The 14,778-nt window shown below is 41.0% G+C and overlaps 1 protein-coding gene across 1 annotated transcript in view; it reads right to left on the bottom strand.

The window, feature by feature from the left end:
- CDHR3 (cadherin related family member 3) overlaps window positions 1–14,778 on the bottom strand; it is a 99,105-nt gene that overhangs the window by 40,803 nt on the left and 43,524 nt on the right. The window contains exons 11-12 of the mRNA XM_030216752.1: window positions 9,526–9,755; window positions 2,849–3,020 (exon numbers count right to left, since the gene is read on the bottom strand). Coding sequence (XP_030072612.1) covers window positions 2,849–3,020; window positions 9,526–9,755 — 402 coding nt within the window. The remainder of the gene's footprint in view (window positions 1–2,848; window positions 3,021–9,525; window positions 9,756–14,778) is intronic.

The raw sequence follows: 14,778 nt of genomic DNA, 5'->3' as shown, positions 1-14,778 counted from the left end.
AGGCTGAGAGTTGGACCTGGATTCCTGGTGAAAGTTCTGGTGTGGAGAGGTAGCATAAAGGTAGTACTACTAACCATGGGAGGAGATCATGGCACCAAGAAAATAAGTATAGAGAGAGAGAAGAGAAGAGGTCCCAAGACAGAGCCCTGAAGTACACCAACTGATAGTGGGATACCAGAGGAGAAGGATCCATCAGAGCCTACATTAAAAGTGTGATGGGAGAGACAAGAAGAAAACCAACAAGAATACAGCCCAGATAATTATCTGGTTAGCAGGTTGAATATCACTACTTCGGATAACTTCTTTCTCTACTCAGGTGCCTGGAAGGATATTCAGTGTCACTGTCCATCTAGCACCGCTGAATACCGATGGACAGTACCACTGAGCACAAGTATCTGGCTAACGACCACTGTTATTTGGATATTTGCTTCTAAATATTTGACCATTAATTTTAATACCTGCCCATCCAAATCAGCATGTATGTGCTACTCTAAGAAACATCTAAGGGCCCAGTGCCATTAGAAACGGTAGATCCCTAACCAAAGATCTTAAATAGATCCTTATACAAAGAAACATAGAATATGGTGGCAGAAAAAAAAACACATATGACCTATCCAGTCTGCATATCCAAGCCAACTGTGATAGGAAGCAGGAGTGGCCTAGTGGTTAGGGTGGTGGACTGGGGAACTGAGGAACTGAGTTCAATTCCCACTTCAGGCACAGGCAGCTCCTTGTGACTCTGGGCAAGTCACTTAACCCTCCATTGCCCCATGTAAGCCGCATTGAGCCTGCCATGAGTGGGAAAGCGCGGGGTACAAATGTAACAAAAATAAAATAGATACTATTGGAGATTCTACATGGAATGTTGCTACTATTGGAGATTCTACATGGAATGTTGCTATTTCACCAGCAATTCCATGTAGAAGGCTGCGCAGGCTTCCGTTTCTGTGAGTCTGACGTCCTGCACGTACGTGCAGGACGTCAGACTCACAGAAGCAGAAGCCTGCACAGCCACATTGGTGATCTGCAAGGGCCGACTTCTACATGGAATGTTGCTAGTGGACTAGCAACATTCCATGTAGAATCTCAAATAGTAGCAACAGTGGAGGAGTGGCCTAGTGGTTAGGGTGGTGGACTTTGGTCCTGGGAAACTGAGTTCGAATCCCACTTCAGGCACAGGCAGCTCCTTGTGACTCTGGGCAAGTCACTTAACCCTCCATTGCCCCATGTAAGCTGCATTGAGCCTGCCATGAGTGGGAAAGCGCAGGGTACAAATGTAATAAAAAAAAAACTGCCCAGTCTCTGTAATCCCTTCATCTCTCTCAGGAATGCTCTATGCTTGTACCGTGCTTTCTTGCACTCAGATACCCTCCAATGAAAACTAAACCTTTTTCTGCTGTGTAATATTTCAGATGTATGCACAAGATATTTTATTATATTTGTAAATCATCTTAGCTCATGTATCAATTTGAGTAGTAAATAAATAGAAGCAACATCTACTTTCTGTTATTTGAAAATGCTACCACCAAGTCTTTCTTTCATTCAAATTCTTTTAGTCATCCCCTACATTTCTGTTTAATTCTAGGACTAACACTATTCAGAATAATGCCAGAAATAACCTCCAATGAAATGAAATCTCATTGGTTCAGCTGGTGTATGATACCATTTGTGACATCTGGTCACTCTGGACCAATCACATTCCGTGACATTCTGTGTATGCTAATATGGCTGCTCTCAGGTGTTGAGGGGAACTGTTTATAATATTTTTAAAATTATGCCCTATACAGTTTATTTTTGAGAGATATTTTTAGTATTGCTGTTCGCTGTATGTTTTTAAAGTACTGCACAAAACATAGTCAGTACTGCTTTCTTTAGAGAGCAAATCCTTACAGCCAAAAATGTCAATTATGCTAGAAACCGTGCAAAATGTTTAAAACATATCAGAATTATCTCTGATATATCCTGCACTCCTGCTCCTCCACAGGCTGTCAGAGAGTCTGATATGAAAATAACACTGCTTGTGAATCAAAGAACAACAGGGAAAATACTAGTAAAGATAATCAAGAAACTGCTCTTCCAATATATTTCCTCTCATGGGAATAGTGTCTTGGTCTTCACTACCGGTTTTTGAGAGCCATCAGATGGTCAGGTTTTTAGGACATCCCTAATGAATACACATAAGACAGTTTTCCCATTTATATGCAAATCTCTGTCATGCATATTCTATAGGGATATCCTGAAAACTTGACCTATTGGTGGCCCTTGAGGACTTGGAGTGAAGACCAAGAGAATAGTGACTGTGAAATACAGTGTAGCTGGCATTTCTTTTAAGATGGGTAAAAAAAAAATCATGAACGTTAATTATTGATCCAATGCTCTACCCACAAGTAGGTATTTAGAAGCTGGGTGGAATTTTGTAGAACAAAGCCCTCTGCTATATTGGAATTTTGTATTTCCTGCCCCCTTGTTGTCCGATTTCTTTTGTTGGCTATTCTACAAACCTTGCTGTCCAGGAGATAGATTCGATTATTATTGGTGTTTTGCATCATAAACGCCAATCACAATTTTTTTCATACTAATTAGCATTCTTTATAAAACCTGATACAATTTGGGGCTTTTTAATATATTTTTGTTCCATGTATATTAGGACTGAATAATGATAGCCAAGATGGAGAGCTTCTCTCATTTGATCTCCACCAACCATTCTCTAGATTTGCATACAAAAACACATTCCCACGGGATTAATGTATATTCTAATTGCATCTCACTGTTAATGCAGATATAAACTATGATGGTGGGTCTACAGGGGAGAATGCCCCACTTATTAAACTTAAAAGGAGCAAATTACCTGAGTTGAAGAAGTAGCGGAAAGACCTGGGATCAGAATCGCGGTCAGTGCATGTTAGCCTGAAGTTCTGAATGTTTGTACCAACAGCTTGGTCCACTGGGACGGACAGTGAATATGAATTAGGCTGACAGATTGGCTTTTCATCATTAACTTCTAAAACATTGACAGTTACCTGCAGAAGAAGAACTTAATTAGATAAAAGCAATCATCAAAGTTATTATTATGTTTTTCAGTTCTAGAAAATGATGCATATGTTTGATATTTTATGATTGTATTAAGAAGAGTCAGGTCTCGTTGCCTGTATACATTTTTATTTATAGTTTATGATTTATATTGCATTTGTACTGTACTTTTATTGTATGTAATCCACATTGAACTGGAGTCCTTCTATGAAAGAGTCTATAAACTCTAGACTAAAATATATAAAATTAAATTGGCACAATCAAGAAATCTTCTATGATATAAAACTACCATATTCATAAGTCTGATTTCATGCAGGGCCTCATTGTGACATAATTTTGCTGAAGAGTGAGTTTGAGACAACAATTTGTTACATGATTTTTTGAGCCCGCAATAGGTGGGAAAATGTAGGATACAAATGCAATAAAATAAATAAATAAAAATAGTATATTGTTAAGAATTTTATAGATTTAGCTCAGTTATGAGGGTTTTAACTATTCTAGTTTTATTTTTTGTAGATTAAGTTCCCCTGATCACGCCAGTTTAGTGGCAAAACATGGCCCATGTTGGGAACAGGGAATTTGGAAAATTCACTTGACACTTTACACCATTGAGAAGAAAAGGTGTTATAGTAGCCTCTATTTTAAATCAGCGTCCATGCACTGAGAAACGATTGGGGCGCTGCCTTTTGATTTTTTAAGAAGATTCACGGTTTTGCTCACACCTGCATCCAAGCTAAGTGGCTTTAAATTTTTGACAGCTTGTTATTAGAATAATTTCTGGCTGGGGGTAGGATGTGCAATGATGTGAAAACTGTGTATATATGCTTCTTACATCTATGAGGCACTTTAACACACCAAAAAACTGAGCACATTAATTAATTATTTTGAGAATCACATTTTTTAATTTTATTTTTTTTGGCACTTTTTGATTTTTCAGTAGTATGATTTCTGGATAAGTTATTAAACATAAGAATTGGAACCGATCTATCTCTGACACCTAGGGTTGGTTTAGTGTAATTTTACCCAAGACAGAATTCTTCACCTCAATTTTCTGTATATGCAAATAAAAGAATTCTTCACTGAAATGAACTGGAGTAAAGGAACATTCTAGAAGGACAAATGGTTTCTTGACTTATAAGCAGGGCTTTTTTTGAGGGGGGTACTTGGGGGTACTGAGTACTGGCACCTTTTCCATTGTCTGCTAAAATGGACCCATGGTCCCCAAGTTTTAATGAAAGAGCTCAGGCCCTACACACCAATTCTGCCTTGTCATAGATTCTGTGACTAGTTGCAGGGGGCCTGGCTAATGTGGGATGAGTCCCTCAGAGATCAACCTACCCCTGAAGGTTGGCCTGGTATTTGAGTACCGGCACCTTTATCACTAGAAAACACATTGCTTATAAGAATCCAGCAATAAAAGCTCTCAGGAATATTATTCCAAGGGGCAATAATGTGATAAAAATGCACTTTTATTTTGTAACAGGGTTCTGGTCAGTGGAATGATTTATCCACTCTGCAGCTGTCATGGAAGTAAAAGATAAGGGGCCCGGTAGGAAGAGGGAGGAAACCTAAAACCCTTGCCGGCCAAGTGGCTCAAAACAAATTCTTCACACTCCTCTTTCAAAAACTTAGTTCAGAATGTGGTGCTCTTTTTACTAAAACTTTATTGATGAATTTCCCCCCAAATCAGGGAATTTACAGCAAAAGAGAGAGGGTAAAAGTAAAATTAGTTTAAATCATCATTATTCAGACTGTTAGAACTGATCTCTTTTGTGCTTCCCTCGTATTCCTTTTTCGCTAATTTCTCCATCTGGTATACCTTGCCAGGTTACCTTACTAGTATGCTTTCCCATCTCTCACCCAACTGGTTCAACACTCACTTCTTCTTCCATTTCTCCTTGAGAAGAATGGGCTCTCCACCCTACTTCATAGGGCCTCTGAGAAGGCACTCAGTTATATCTTTCCCCCAAAAGACACTCATAGAAGCAAGATATTTCATAACAGTATACAGCACACTTTAACTGTTTCTCAAAGCCTCCTTCGCTCACAAGCACCTAGACAAAGTACCTCTCTGTATCTGGATTCTTTTCCAAAGATCCTAAAATACAGTCTCCCTTCCAAAACTGTACCTTGAGGTAAAGGTACAAAAAAAAAAATAGCAAAGTAACTTATAAAATTCCCTCCCAGTTGTGCGGGATACACCAGGGTTCGGTCTCGCTGAAAACAATATTCCTTAGACAGTTGAATGGGATTTACTTTCGTGAGTCCCAGCTTGGAGAAGAGATGGCTGAGGGGAGATATGATAGAGGTCTATAAAACAATGAGTGGAGTGGAATGGGTAGACGTGAATAGTTTGTTTACTTTTTCCAAAAATGCTAGGACTAGGGGGCATGTGATGAAGCTACAAAGTAGTAAATTAAATACAAATCGGAGAAAATTTTTCTTCCTCAACATGTAATTAAACTCTGGAATTCATTGCCAGAGAATGTGGTAAAGGTGGTTAGCTTAGCGGGGTTTATAAAGGGTCTGGACGGCTTCCTAAAGGAAAAGTCCATAGCCCATTATTAAATTGACGGGAAAATCCACTGCTTATTTCTGGGATAAGCAACAAAAAATGTATTGAGCTTTTCTGGGATCTTGTCAGGTATCTGTGACCTGGATTGGCCACTGTTGGAAACAGGATGCTAGGCTTGATGGACCTTTGGTCTGTCCCAGTGTGGCAATACATATGTTCTTATGTAAATTCTTAGGAAGGTTTTATTGTTAGGGTCCCACTGACTTCTTTTCGGCAACCAAATCTTTTCTACTACTGTGGATGTCCATACCTTCTCGATCCTCTGAGGATTGAACTTCTCTCAATTCTCCTCTTTATTGTTAGGCCTCATTGGCCTGGGGCACTTCTTTCCTTGTTCTAGGCCTAGCTAACCGTGGAGAAAAAGAAGACCCTTCCTGCTTCTTAGCCACAAACGCCAAACCCTTCATAGGCTCCAAAAACAGAGCCTATGTAGGTCACTCCAAAACCTAAACATAGGGAGCATGACTTACTTACACAGGCATTTAAGTCCAACCAGTGCTTTTTTTTCTAGGAAAAAAGTGCTGGTACTCATGCAGAGCCAACCTTAGGGAGAGGAGAGGGGAGACGGGGTAACCAGGGCTTTTTTTCCAGCCAGTATGATGTACATAACTATGTGGCCCAGAATAGCAGTACCTGGAAGGAGGCTGCCTCTGAAACTAAGGGTCACAGGTCCAAGGCTGGTGCACCAATTGAGAAAAAACAAAAAACAAGATGAGAGGTTTTGAGTGAGAAATGGGACACTTTTGGAAGGCAAGAAAAATTATGCTGATACTCCATACTACTGAGAAAAAAAATCCTTGAATTCAACCCCCTAACAACACACTGATCTGATAGAAGTTCAAAAGTTTCCTCATTCTTGACATTTGTTTCTGTCTAGAGGGGAAATAGAATCCACTAAGTTTTGGTCCCAAATTAAGCTACCTTTTATATCATCTAATGTAGAACCTGATATTTTACTTACTTGGTGGAATGATACTATAGTTAATACGTTGGATATCATAGCTCCACTACAAATGAAAAATTCTCCAAAGATTACAAAGTCCCCTTGGTACACTTCTCAGCTGTGTTCCTTAAAGAGGAACAGTAGATGATTAGAATGTCTTTGGAGACGATCAGATTTGTCCTCTGATAAACAGATATGGAAACAACATATAAATGAGTATAAATTTGAACTAGCTGTAGCAAGGAGTATTATTATTCTAATCTGATAGGGACCGGAATTACAGATCAAAAGGTGCTATTTAAATTGGTAAGGGAGCTGACAGGTACTTCAGGGTTGGTTAAACAAAATGAACAACCAATTGCTGATACCCTGGCTTTATATTTTCAAGATAAAATTACTTTACTGAGGCAATTTTATTGTGGGAATCCGCCACTGATTAAAATAATATAGCTCCTATAACAGATAATCCAACTCTAAAGATTTTTGGGGATAGGTACCAGTGTAAAAAACGTTTGGATAACTTCCTAAAAGAAAAGTCCATAAGCCATTATTCAGATGAACTTGAGGAATATCTACTGCTTATTTCTAGTATAAACAGCATAAAATATATTGTACTGTTTTGGGATCTTGCCAGGTACTTGTAACCTGGATTGACCACTGTGGGAAACAGGATGCTGGGCTTGATGGACCTTTCGGTCTGTGCCAGTATGGCAACACTTATGTTCTTATGTGGTACAAGTGTCAACAATGTTCAAGAAGTTTTCAAAACCTTCTTGTTTGTTAGATTCTTGTTCACATTACCTGTTTCATAATCTAACTATGGAGCTTTTTGTCAATTATTCTGTTAGTGATATTATCCTAACTCCTATATTGAAATCTGCAGATCTTGACTCTTCCTTACCAACTAGACATCAACCCGTCACAAGCATTCCATTGTTTACTAAATTAGTAGAGTCAGTGATTGCTAAACAATGTTCAAGTTATTTAGACGATTATCAAGTTTTGCTTCCCTCTCAGTTTGGGTTTTGTGCATTACACAGCACTGAGACATTGTTATTGACATTAGTGACAAAGGTCAGAACTCATTGGCAACAGGCATGGAGGTTATTTTGCTCCAATTTGACCTGTCGGCGGTGTTCGATATGGTCAATTATAAGTTGCTGCTTACTAGAATGGAGGAGTTAGGTATTACAGGGCTGGTACTGAACTGGTTTGAGAAATTTCTGGTCCAACGCAAATATGCAGTGAAAATGAAGAGGATTATGTCTAAAGTTTGGGCATCTGATTGTGATGTACCACAAGGGTCCCCACTGTTGCTTATTCTTTTTAACATTTTCATGAGCTCTCTAGGTTCTTTGTCTTTGGCCTCTGATGACACTATTTACTCTTATGCAGATGATATCTTTATATAGGTACCTTTACTGGGTAATAACCAACATACTTGGAGTAAAATTGCTAGAAGTATAGAGAACCTTAAAACCTGGGCTTTTTCCTGGATGCTGAAGTTAAATCCAAATAAAACTAAGGGTCTCTGTTTTACTAACCAAGGTAGATGTTTACCAGATGAAATCCATATAGGACAAAATGATAAACTGAAGGTTGAACGGTCATCAAGAGTATTGGGTGTTGTATTGGATGCAAATCCATCTTTTGAAGCAAGATTGATACTTTATTTAGGAAGGTCTTCCGGAAATTAAGACAACTATGCTCTGTGAGATCATACTTTCATCAACATCATTTTAGATCTTTAGTTCAAAGTTTTATCTTAGCTCAATTAGATTACTGTAACATTTTATAATTGGGAATATCAACAAAGCTAAGGAATCGTTTACAATTATTGCAAAATACAGCAGCTCATATGATATATAAGAAGAGCAAGTTTGAACATGTATTCCCTCTGTTGAAGGAATTACATTGGCTGCCATTACAGGCTCGAATACTTTTTAAAGTGTGTTGTCTAACGTATAAGATTTGGCACAGTCTAATACCCATTCAGGTATCTCAATTAGTCTTGAGTTCACCCAGATTAAGTTCTAGCCGATTGTTATATTGGATGGATCTTGTGAGTCTTATCATTTAAAGGCATTAAATTTAAAACAGACCTGGAAACCTCTTTTTTATAACAAGATCCCTGACTATGGAATGATTTACCTTTGGGCCTTAAAAGTCAATTTTCTTATTATTCGTTCTGAAAGGATTTGAAAACTTTTTTATTCGAGAAGTTTAGGAATTAAGGGCCCTGTTTACTAAGGTGCGCTAGTGTTTTTAGTACATGCTAAATGTTAGAGTCGTCCATATGTTCCTATGGGCAACAGCATTTTATCACATGCTAATCATTAGTGTGCACTAAAAACGTTAGCAAGCCCTTAGTGCAGTTTAGTAAACAGATCCCTAAGTTACTTTTGCTATTTTTATCTGAAAAACTGGCGCACTTCCATTTTGGGCCTGAGACCTTACTGCCATCCATTGACTTAGTGGTAAGGTCTTATGCATTAACCGAGTGGTAATCGACTGCATGCGTACAATGCCGATTACCGTCCAGTTAGCACCAGATGCCGGAAAATAAAATATATTTTCTGGCTTACGTAGTGGATGCAGTAGCCGGGCGGTAGTTCCGAATTGGTGCACGTTGGGCATGCATAGGCGCCTATGCGGCTTAGTAAAAGGGCCCCCTAGTGGGTTTTTTTTAAAGTTATGGGCGGGAATTGTCCTCCCTGGTGTGGTGGGAATTGGTTCAGTGGTAATTGTCCTAGGTGGGAATTGTGCAGATGGCAATTGGTGGGTGGGAACTGTCCAGCGGGAACTGACCTAGAACCAGGTTTACCACCTGCTGGCAAATGCATAACTTGCTTTGAATATCAGTCTCATAGTATTTTATTTGGCTTCTTACTATCCAGTACGGTCTGGTCTTATTTCCTCTGTCTCTGTGTTCAACATTTATATTAGCTTTTTGAAAACATAATGTCACATTACTTACTGATACCGTAGTAACTGCTGAACTTGAGTCAGTGGCCTGAACAGTTAAAATATGTTGTTTACATGTCTCATAGTCTAAAGTCTTGATAATTTGCAAATTCCCTGTATTTGGATCCATCCAAAATACGTTAGAGTAGCCCAAGGTACTACCTCCAGAGACAATGGAGTATGAAATTACATCGAATGGCCAGTCTGGATCTCTTGCGTAGACTTGTCCAATCTTGCTAGAAGCTAAACAGAAAAAAAAAACCCCCCAACAAAAACCCCAGAACAACGTTAGAAGCAAAGGTACAAAAGGAAGAACTGCCAGTATCATGAGTTCCAAAGAGAATTCAGGGCACCTTTGTTAATAGGGCAGGCAAGTTCCTATTTTTTAAGCTATTTTATAAGAAAACAGATTCCTGTGCGTCTTTAGAAAATTCTCAACGAACACAAACTACTACCTCAATACTTAAACCAAAAACTAACGAGTAGCAAATGCAAACTTAAGAAACTTTAAGAAGGAAAACGTCTCATAAATATAAAGGTAGCACCTTGTTCAGTGCCACCACATTTCAATCACGGGCAGAAAAAAAACCCTTCCAAGTTATTAAAACACAAAACTCAAAAACATTTAGGGCTCCTTTTACCAAGTGGTGGTAGGAAGGGCAGTGCGGTAGCATTGGCGCATGGATTTGCTGTGCGCTGAAGCCTCTTTTACTGCAGTGGGTAAAAAGCCAAAAAAGGAAATGGCTGTGCAGTAAGTAAACATTTGCTGTGCTACGATTACCAGGGGGAACCTTTACCCGTCTATTTAGGTGACGGTAAAGGCTCCCATGCTAAGGTTTCTGAACAAGTGAACAAGGGTTAGGAGTTAAAAGCAGCTGGATTGGCATGTGACAGAGTGGCGGTAGATCTACCACTGCTTCGTAAAAGGGCCCCTTAGTGCAATAAATATAACATAAAGTAGTGTTTCTGAATGAAACTAACATTTTAAATTCATTTCACTCAAGATTTAGGGCTCTGTTTACTAAGGTGCGCTAGCATTTTTAGTGCAAGCACAAAATTAGTGTGCGCTGTGTAGGCACCCATAGGAATATTGTGGGTGCCTACATAGTTAGCGCACCCTAATGGCTAGTGTGCAGTAAAAGCACTAATGCGCCTCTAGCGCGGCTTAGTAAACAGGGCCCTTAGGCCTGATTACGGCACTGGGATAGCCCTGATTGCCCTGGTTGATGATTTTTGTTCCTGTTGGTTTTGTTGGTCCTCTCAGAGACTTTTGACATCATTGATTGTGACATCTTGCTGGATCACCTGGCCAGATGGAGTATAGAGCGCTGGTTCTTTCTAGATCACAGAGGGCTTAACTGGAGGTTTCTGATTTAGCATTATAACCACTTGTTTATGGAATACCACAGAGGTCTATTCTTCATCTTATGCATTTCTATGAAACCAGTGGCGTTCATTGGTTGGCTGCCACCCAGGGTGGTTGCCACTGCGCAATCCCCCCTGGGTGCAGCATCTCCATCCCCCCTGGGTGCTGCACAACACCCCCCCCCCGGCGCATCACCTCCAAGCCCCTCCCCCCCGGTGCATTCTCCTTGCCTGCTGGGGTGCAGGGAGCAGCCGTGCGGCTGTCGACTCCGCCGGTTCCCTGCTCTCTCTGCTGTTACTTCCTGTTCCGGGGCAGAGGGAGCAGGGCAACCGTCAGAGCCGACAGCCACGTGTCTGCTCCCAGCACCCCTCCTACAGCGTGCACCCGGGGCGGACTGCCCCCACCACCCCGCCCTCGGTATGCCACTGTATGAAACTAGTGGGTGAGTTTACTAGACAATTTGCAGTGGGATGTGATCTTTATGGGATTTAATTGAACTTAATTTAAATCAATATTTTTATATCATACCATACCCAGCTTTGGGGATCTAGGTGGTAATACAATAGCAAATAAAAACATGTAACCTGATATTCAAATGCACTTATCCGGACAGAGGCACCTATTATTCTGAATCATCCATTGATTTTCAGCAGCGCTATTTGTTTTGTGCAGTGGAAAATCAGTACAGACCACCCCTGTCACTAACCTGGATAGCACTAAGATGGTGTGGGTAGAACATGGGCAAGGACAACATTTATTTTGATAGTACGATATTCAGCCTGCTAAGAGACCTTTTTATTAAAGTGCATTAGGGCTCCTTTTTCAAAGCGGCTGTTTCCGCACCACTACTCTGCCATGCACCAATCCAGCACTACCACCAGGATACAGCAGAAGCCTAGCAATCATGCCTGGCCCCACCATGCAGCATTTCCAGTGCTGACAAAATACATTTAGTCTTTTAGCACCAGGGGCTTACCCGACAGTAATTGGGCAGCCCGGTTGGCACAGGAGCCCTTATTGCCTCCTAAATAGGTAGCAGTGAGGGATCCCCAGGAAATGGCCATGTGGCAAGTGATTACCTTACTGCATGGCCATTTCCTTTTTTGTAAAATAAAACCCTTTCACCAGGCGGCGGTACAAGGGGACCTTGGCATGCGGCAAACCCATGTGCCGACACCACCTCAGGGCACCTTTGGCCACCGCTTGGTAAAGGGGGCCCTTAATGTTGCCTGTTAGCGGCATTAGCTATTTTTAAGAAAATATTTTTTGCAGGGGGCATGGAAGCATTATCCAACTAGCGTGTTCTGCATTGGAGGTGGTAAGAGCTCTTGCATTATTTTTTTTTAAGGTACCACATGCTAATACAAACATTAGCACATGATCTGCAAACACAAACTCTGTAAAAATAGGTCACAGTAAATCTGGGCTTCATGCAGCCTATTAAAAGGGTCCCTAAATAACCACCCAGATAAAGTTTTGACAGAAAAATGCTATCCTAACTGTATCTGGTTTGTTATCTAGATAGTGGTTGGAATATCGCTGCTATCTAGATAACGCCGGCGCTGCCCACTGCATCCTGATATTCAGTAAAAAAAGAAAGAGGTGGGGGAGGACCCATTCAGTTCCAAAACAAGGGTAAAGGAAAAAAAGAATTTATTAACATGAGCTGTATGGAAGACATTTGAGAATTATATATGTATATCACATATGTACATGATATATACCTATACCATGATCTGTTCCATGTATGTTACCATGTATGTATGTACCCTAACGCAATACCATTTGTAATTCTTTTTTTTTTTTTTATTTTATTTTTATAAACACAGTGCAGCAATGTGTGCTCGCAGGCACCTTAAACTGGCAAAATACAATTTTACTTAAAGACACAGAAATCGTAAGCTGACCCTTCCTTATTAATTAAACAATATTTTACCCGCAGAGTCCACACCCCACACTGTAGTTTCCATTTTTCCCCCCCCCTCTTCCTGTCCTGCTCTCTCAGAATCATTCTCCACTCTCGCCATCCTATCCCATTCCATTACCCAACAGTCATACCCCATTCACCCCCTCTCACCCTCCCCTTCCTCTACATCCCCTTGTAGAGATAACACTCTTAAACAGTCCGTCCACATGCTGTGATATTGTATATTAGCAAGCTTTGATGCGTTAGAGTAAATGCGGCACTCATTTTCCCCAAATGCTCTCATTTTAGCATACCATACCTCCACCGGAACACTCTCCGTGGAGGTCCAGAATTGTAATATCGTTTTCTTTATCAATAGGAGAGAGATATAAATGAATTTCCTGCATGATTTGGAAAGGCCCTGGGCAATGAGTATAGCTTGATCCCCCAATAACAAAGATGCATAATCCCATTCAATCTGCCTTTTTGTTACTTCTCTGATTACCTGAAATGCCTGATTCCACACAGAGAGAGACGGGCATTCTAGAAAAGAGTGTATGAGACTTCCCCATCCCTGCTTACATTTAGTACATTGGCCTTCCTCCCATAACCCCATGGCCATTCCCCTAGCCTTCGTAATGTATGCCCTTTGCAGTATCTTGTATTGCGTTTCCTGCAGATCTGCTACCTTTACCATGTCATAAATAGTGTGGAAGAACTTACTAAATTGTTTTGTGGTGTAGTTCATATTTAACTCTTTATTCCACTGGTCTGTCACTCTCTCCAACCCCCCCACGGGCCCATTCATAAGTAAGATTTTGTACCATGTGGAGAGGCTGTTTACCTTGAAAGGTGTTCGTAGCAGGATCTTATCTAGGGGCCCCCATTGCCACTTAACCCCATATGCCCCTACTAGTGAGGAAAAATAGTGGCGCACTTGAAGGTACTGTAGGAAGTGGTGATTGGGAATGTCCCACCTGTCTTTCAGTTGAGCAAAAGATTGTAGATGTTCCTGCCCCTGTTCCATAAGGTGACCCAGCATCACACAACCCTGATCCCTCCATTTATCAAACACAGAGTGTCGTATTCCTGCAGGAAAGTCCGCGTTGCCCACCATTCCCAAAAAGGGAGAGACCTCCGGTGCCCGGTTCTGGTGCTCTCTCCACCACTTCCACGCCCTCCGGAGGGGTTGCAAAAATGCCAGTCTCCCTGCTGTGTCATATACAGTGCTGGGTTTCATGTGTATTAAGTTTGTAAAAGACCATGGTGCACACCATCCTTCCAGCCCCTTGCCCGGCATAAACTTATATTGGCCCGTCATGCCTTCAAAAATGAGTCTCATAAGCGCTGCTATGTTGTACCAACGTAGCTCGGGTAGCGCCAATCCCCCCATATTCCTACTGAGGGATAACTTTTGATGCCCTATTCGAGCCCCCTTTCCCCGCCAGATAAAAGAGCGGATAATAGATCGATACAACCGTTCATCTCTCCTCAATATCCAAATCGGAGCCGCTTGTAGGGGATATAATATTTTTGGCAGAAGGACCATTTTGACTAAGGCTATCCTGCCCATTAGAGAAAGCGGCAAGTGCTTCCATCGGTCACAAAGCTTCCTTATATTTTCCAAGGAATCAACTACATTTTTTTTATAAAAGATTAATGCATTGACACTGAGATAAATTCCCAGGTAACGCATGGCTCCCCTAGCATACGGTATTGGTAATCCCGGCCGACCAGAAGCCTCGGAGCCTCCCGACAACGGGAGTAGTTCTGATTTGGCTCGATTTACTTGCAGACCCGATAACTTCCCAAAGTCCCCCACTATTGCAAGAACCCCAGGTAGATCTCTGGTCCCATTTGCCATATAGACTAATATGTCATCCGCGAATAGGTTTACTCTGAATTCTTGTGTGCCCACCCTTATCCCCTGTATGTGGTTGCTGTCCCTGATTTTTATGGCTAGCGGCTCTATAGCTAACAGAAAAAGAAGCGGC

Source organism: Microcaecilia unicolor, chromosome 10 (genome assembly GCF_901765095.1).
Source record: "Microcaecilia unicolor chromosome 10, aMicUni1.1, whole genome shotgun sequence".
Taxonomy (NCBI): Eukaryota; Metazoa; Chordata; class Amphibia; order Gymnophiona; family Siphonopidae; genus Microcaecilia; species Microcaecilia unicolor.
This window is presented reverse-complemented; position numbering and strand designations above follow the sequence as displayed.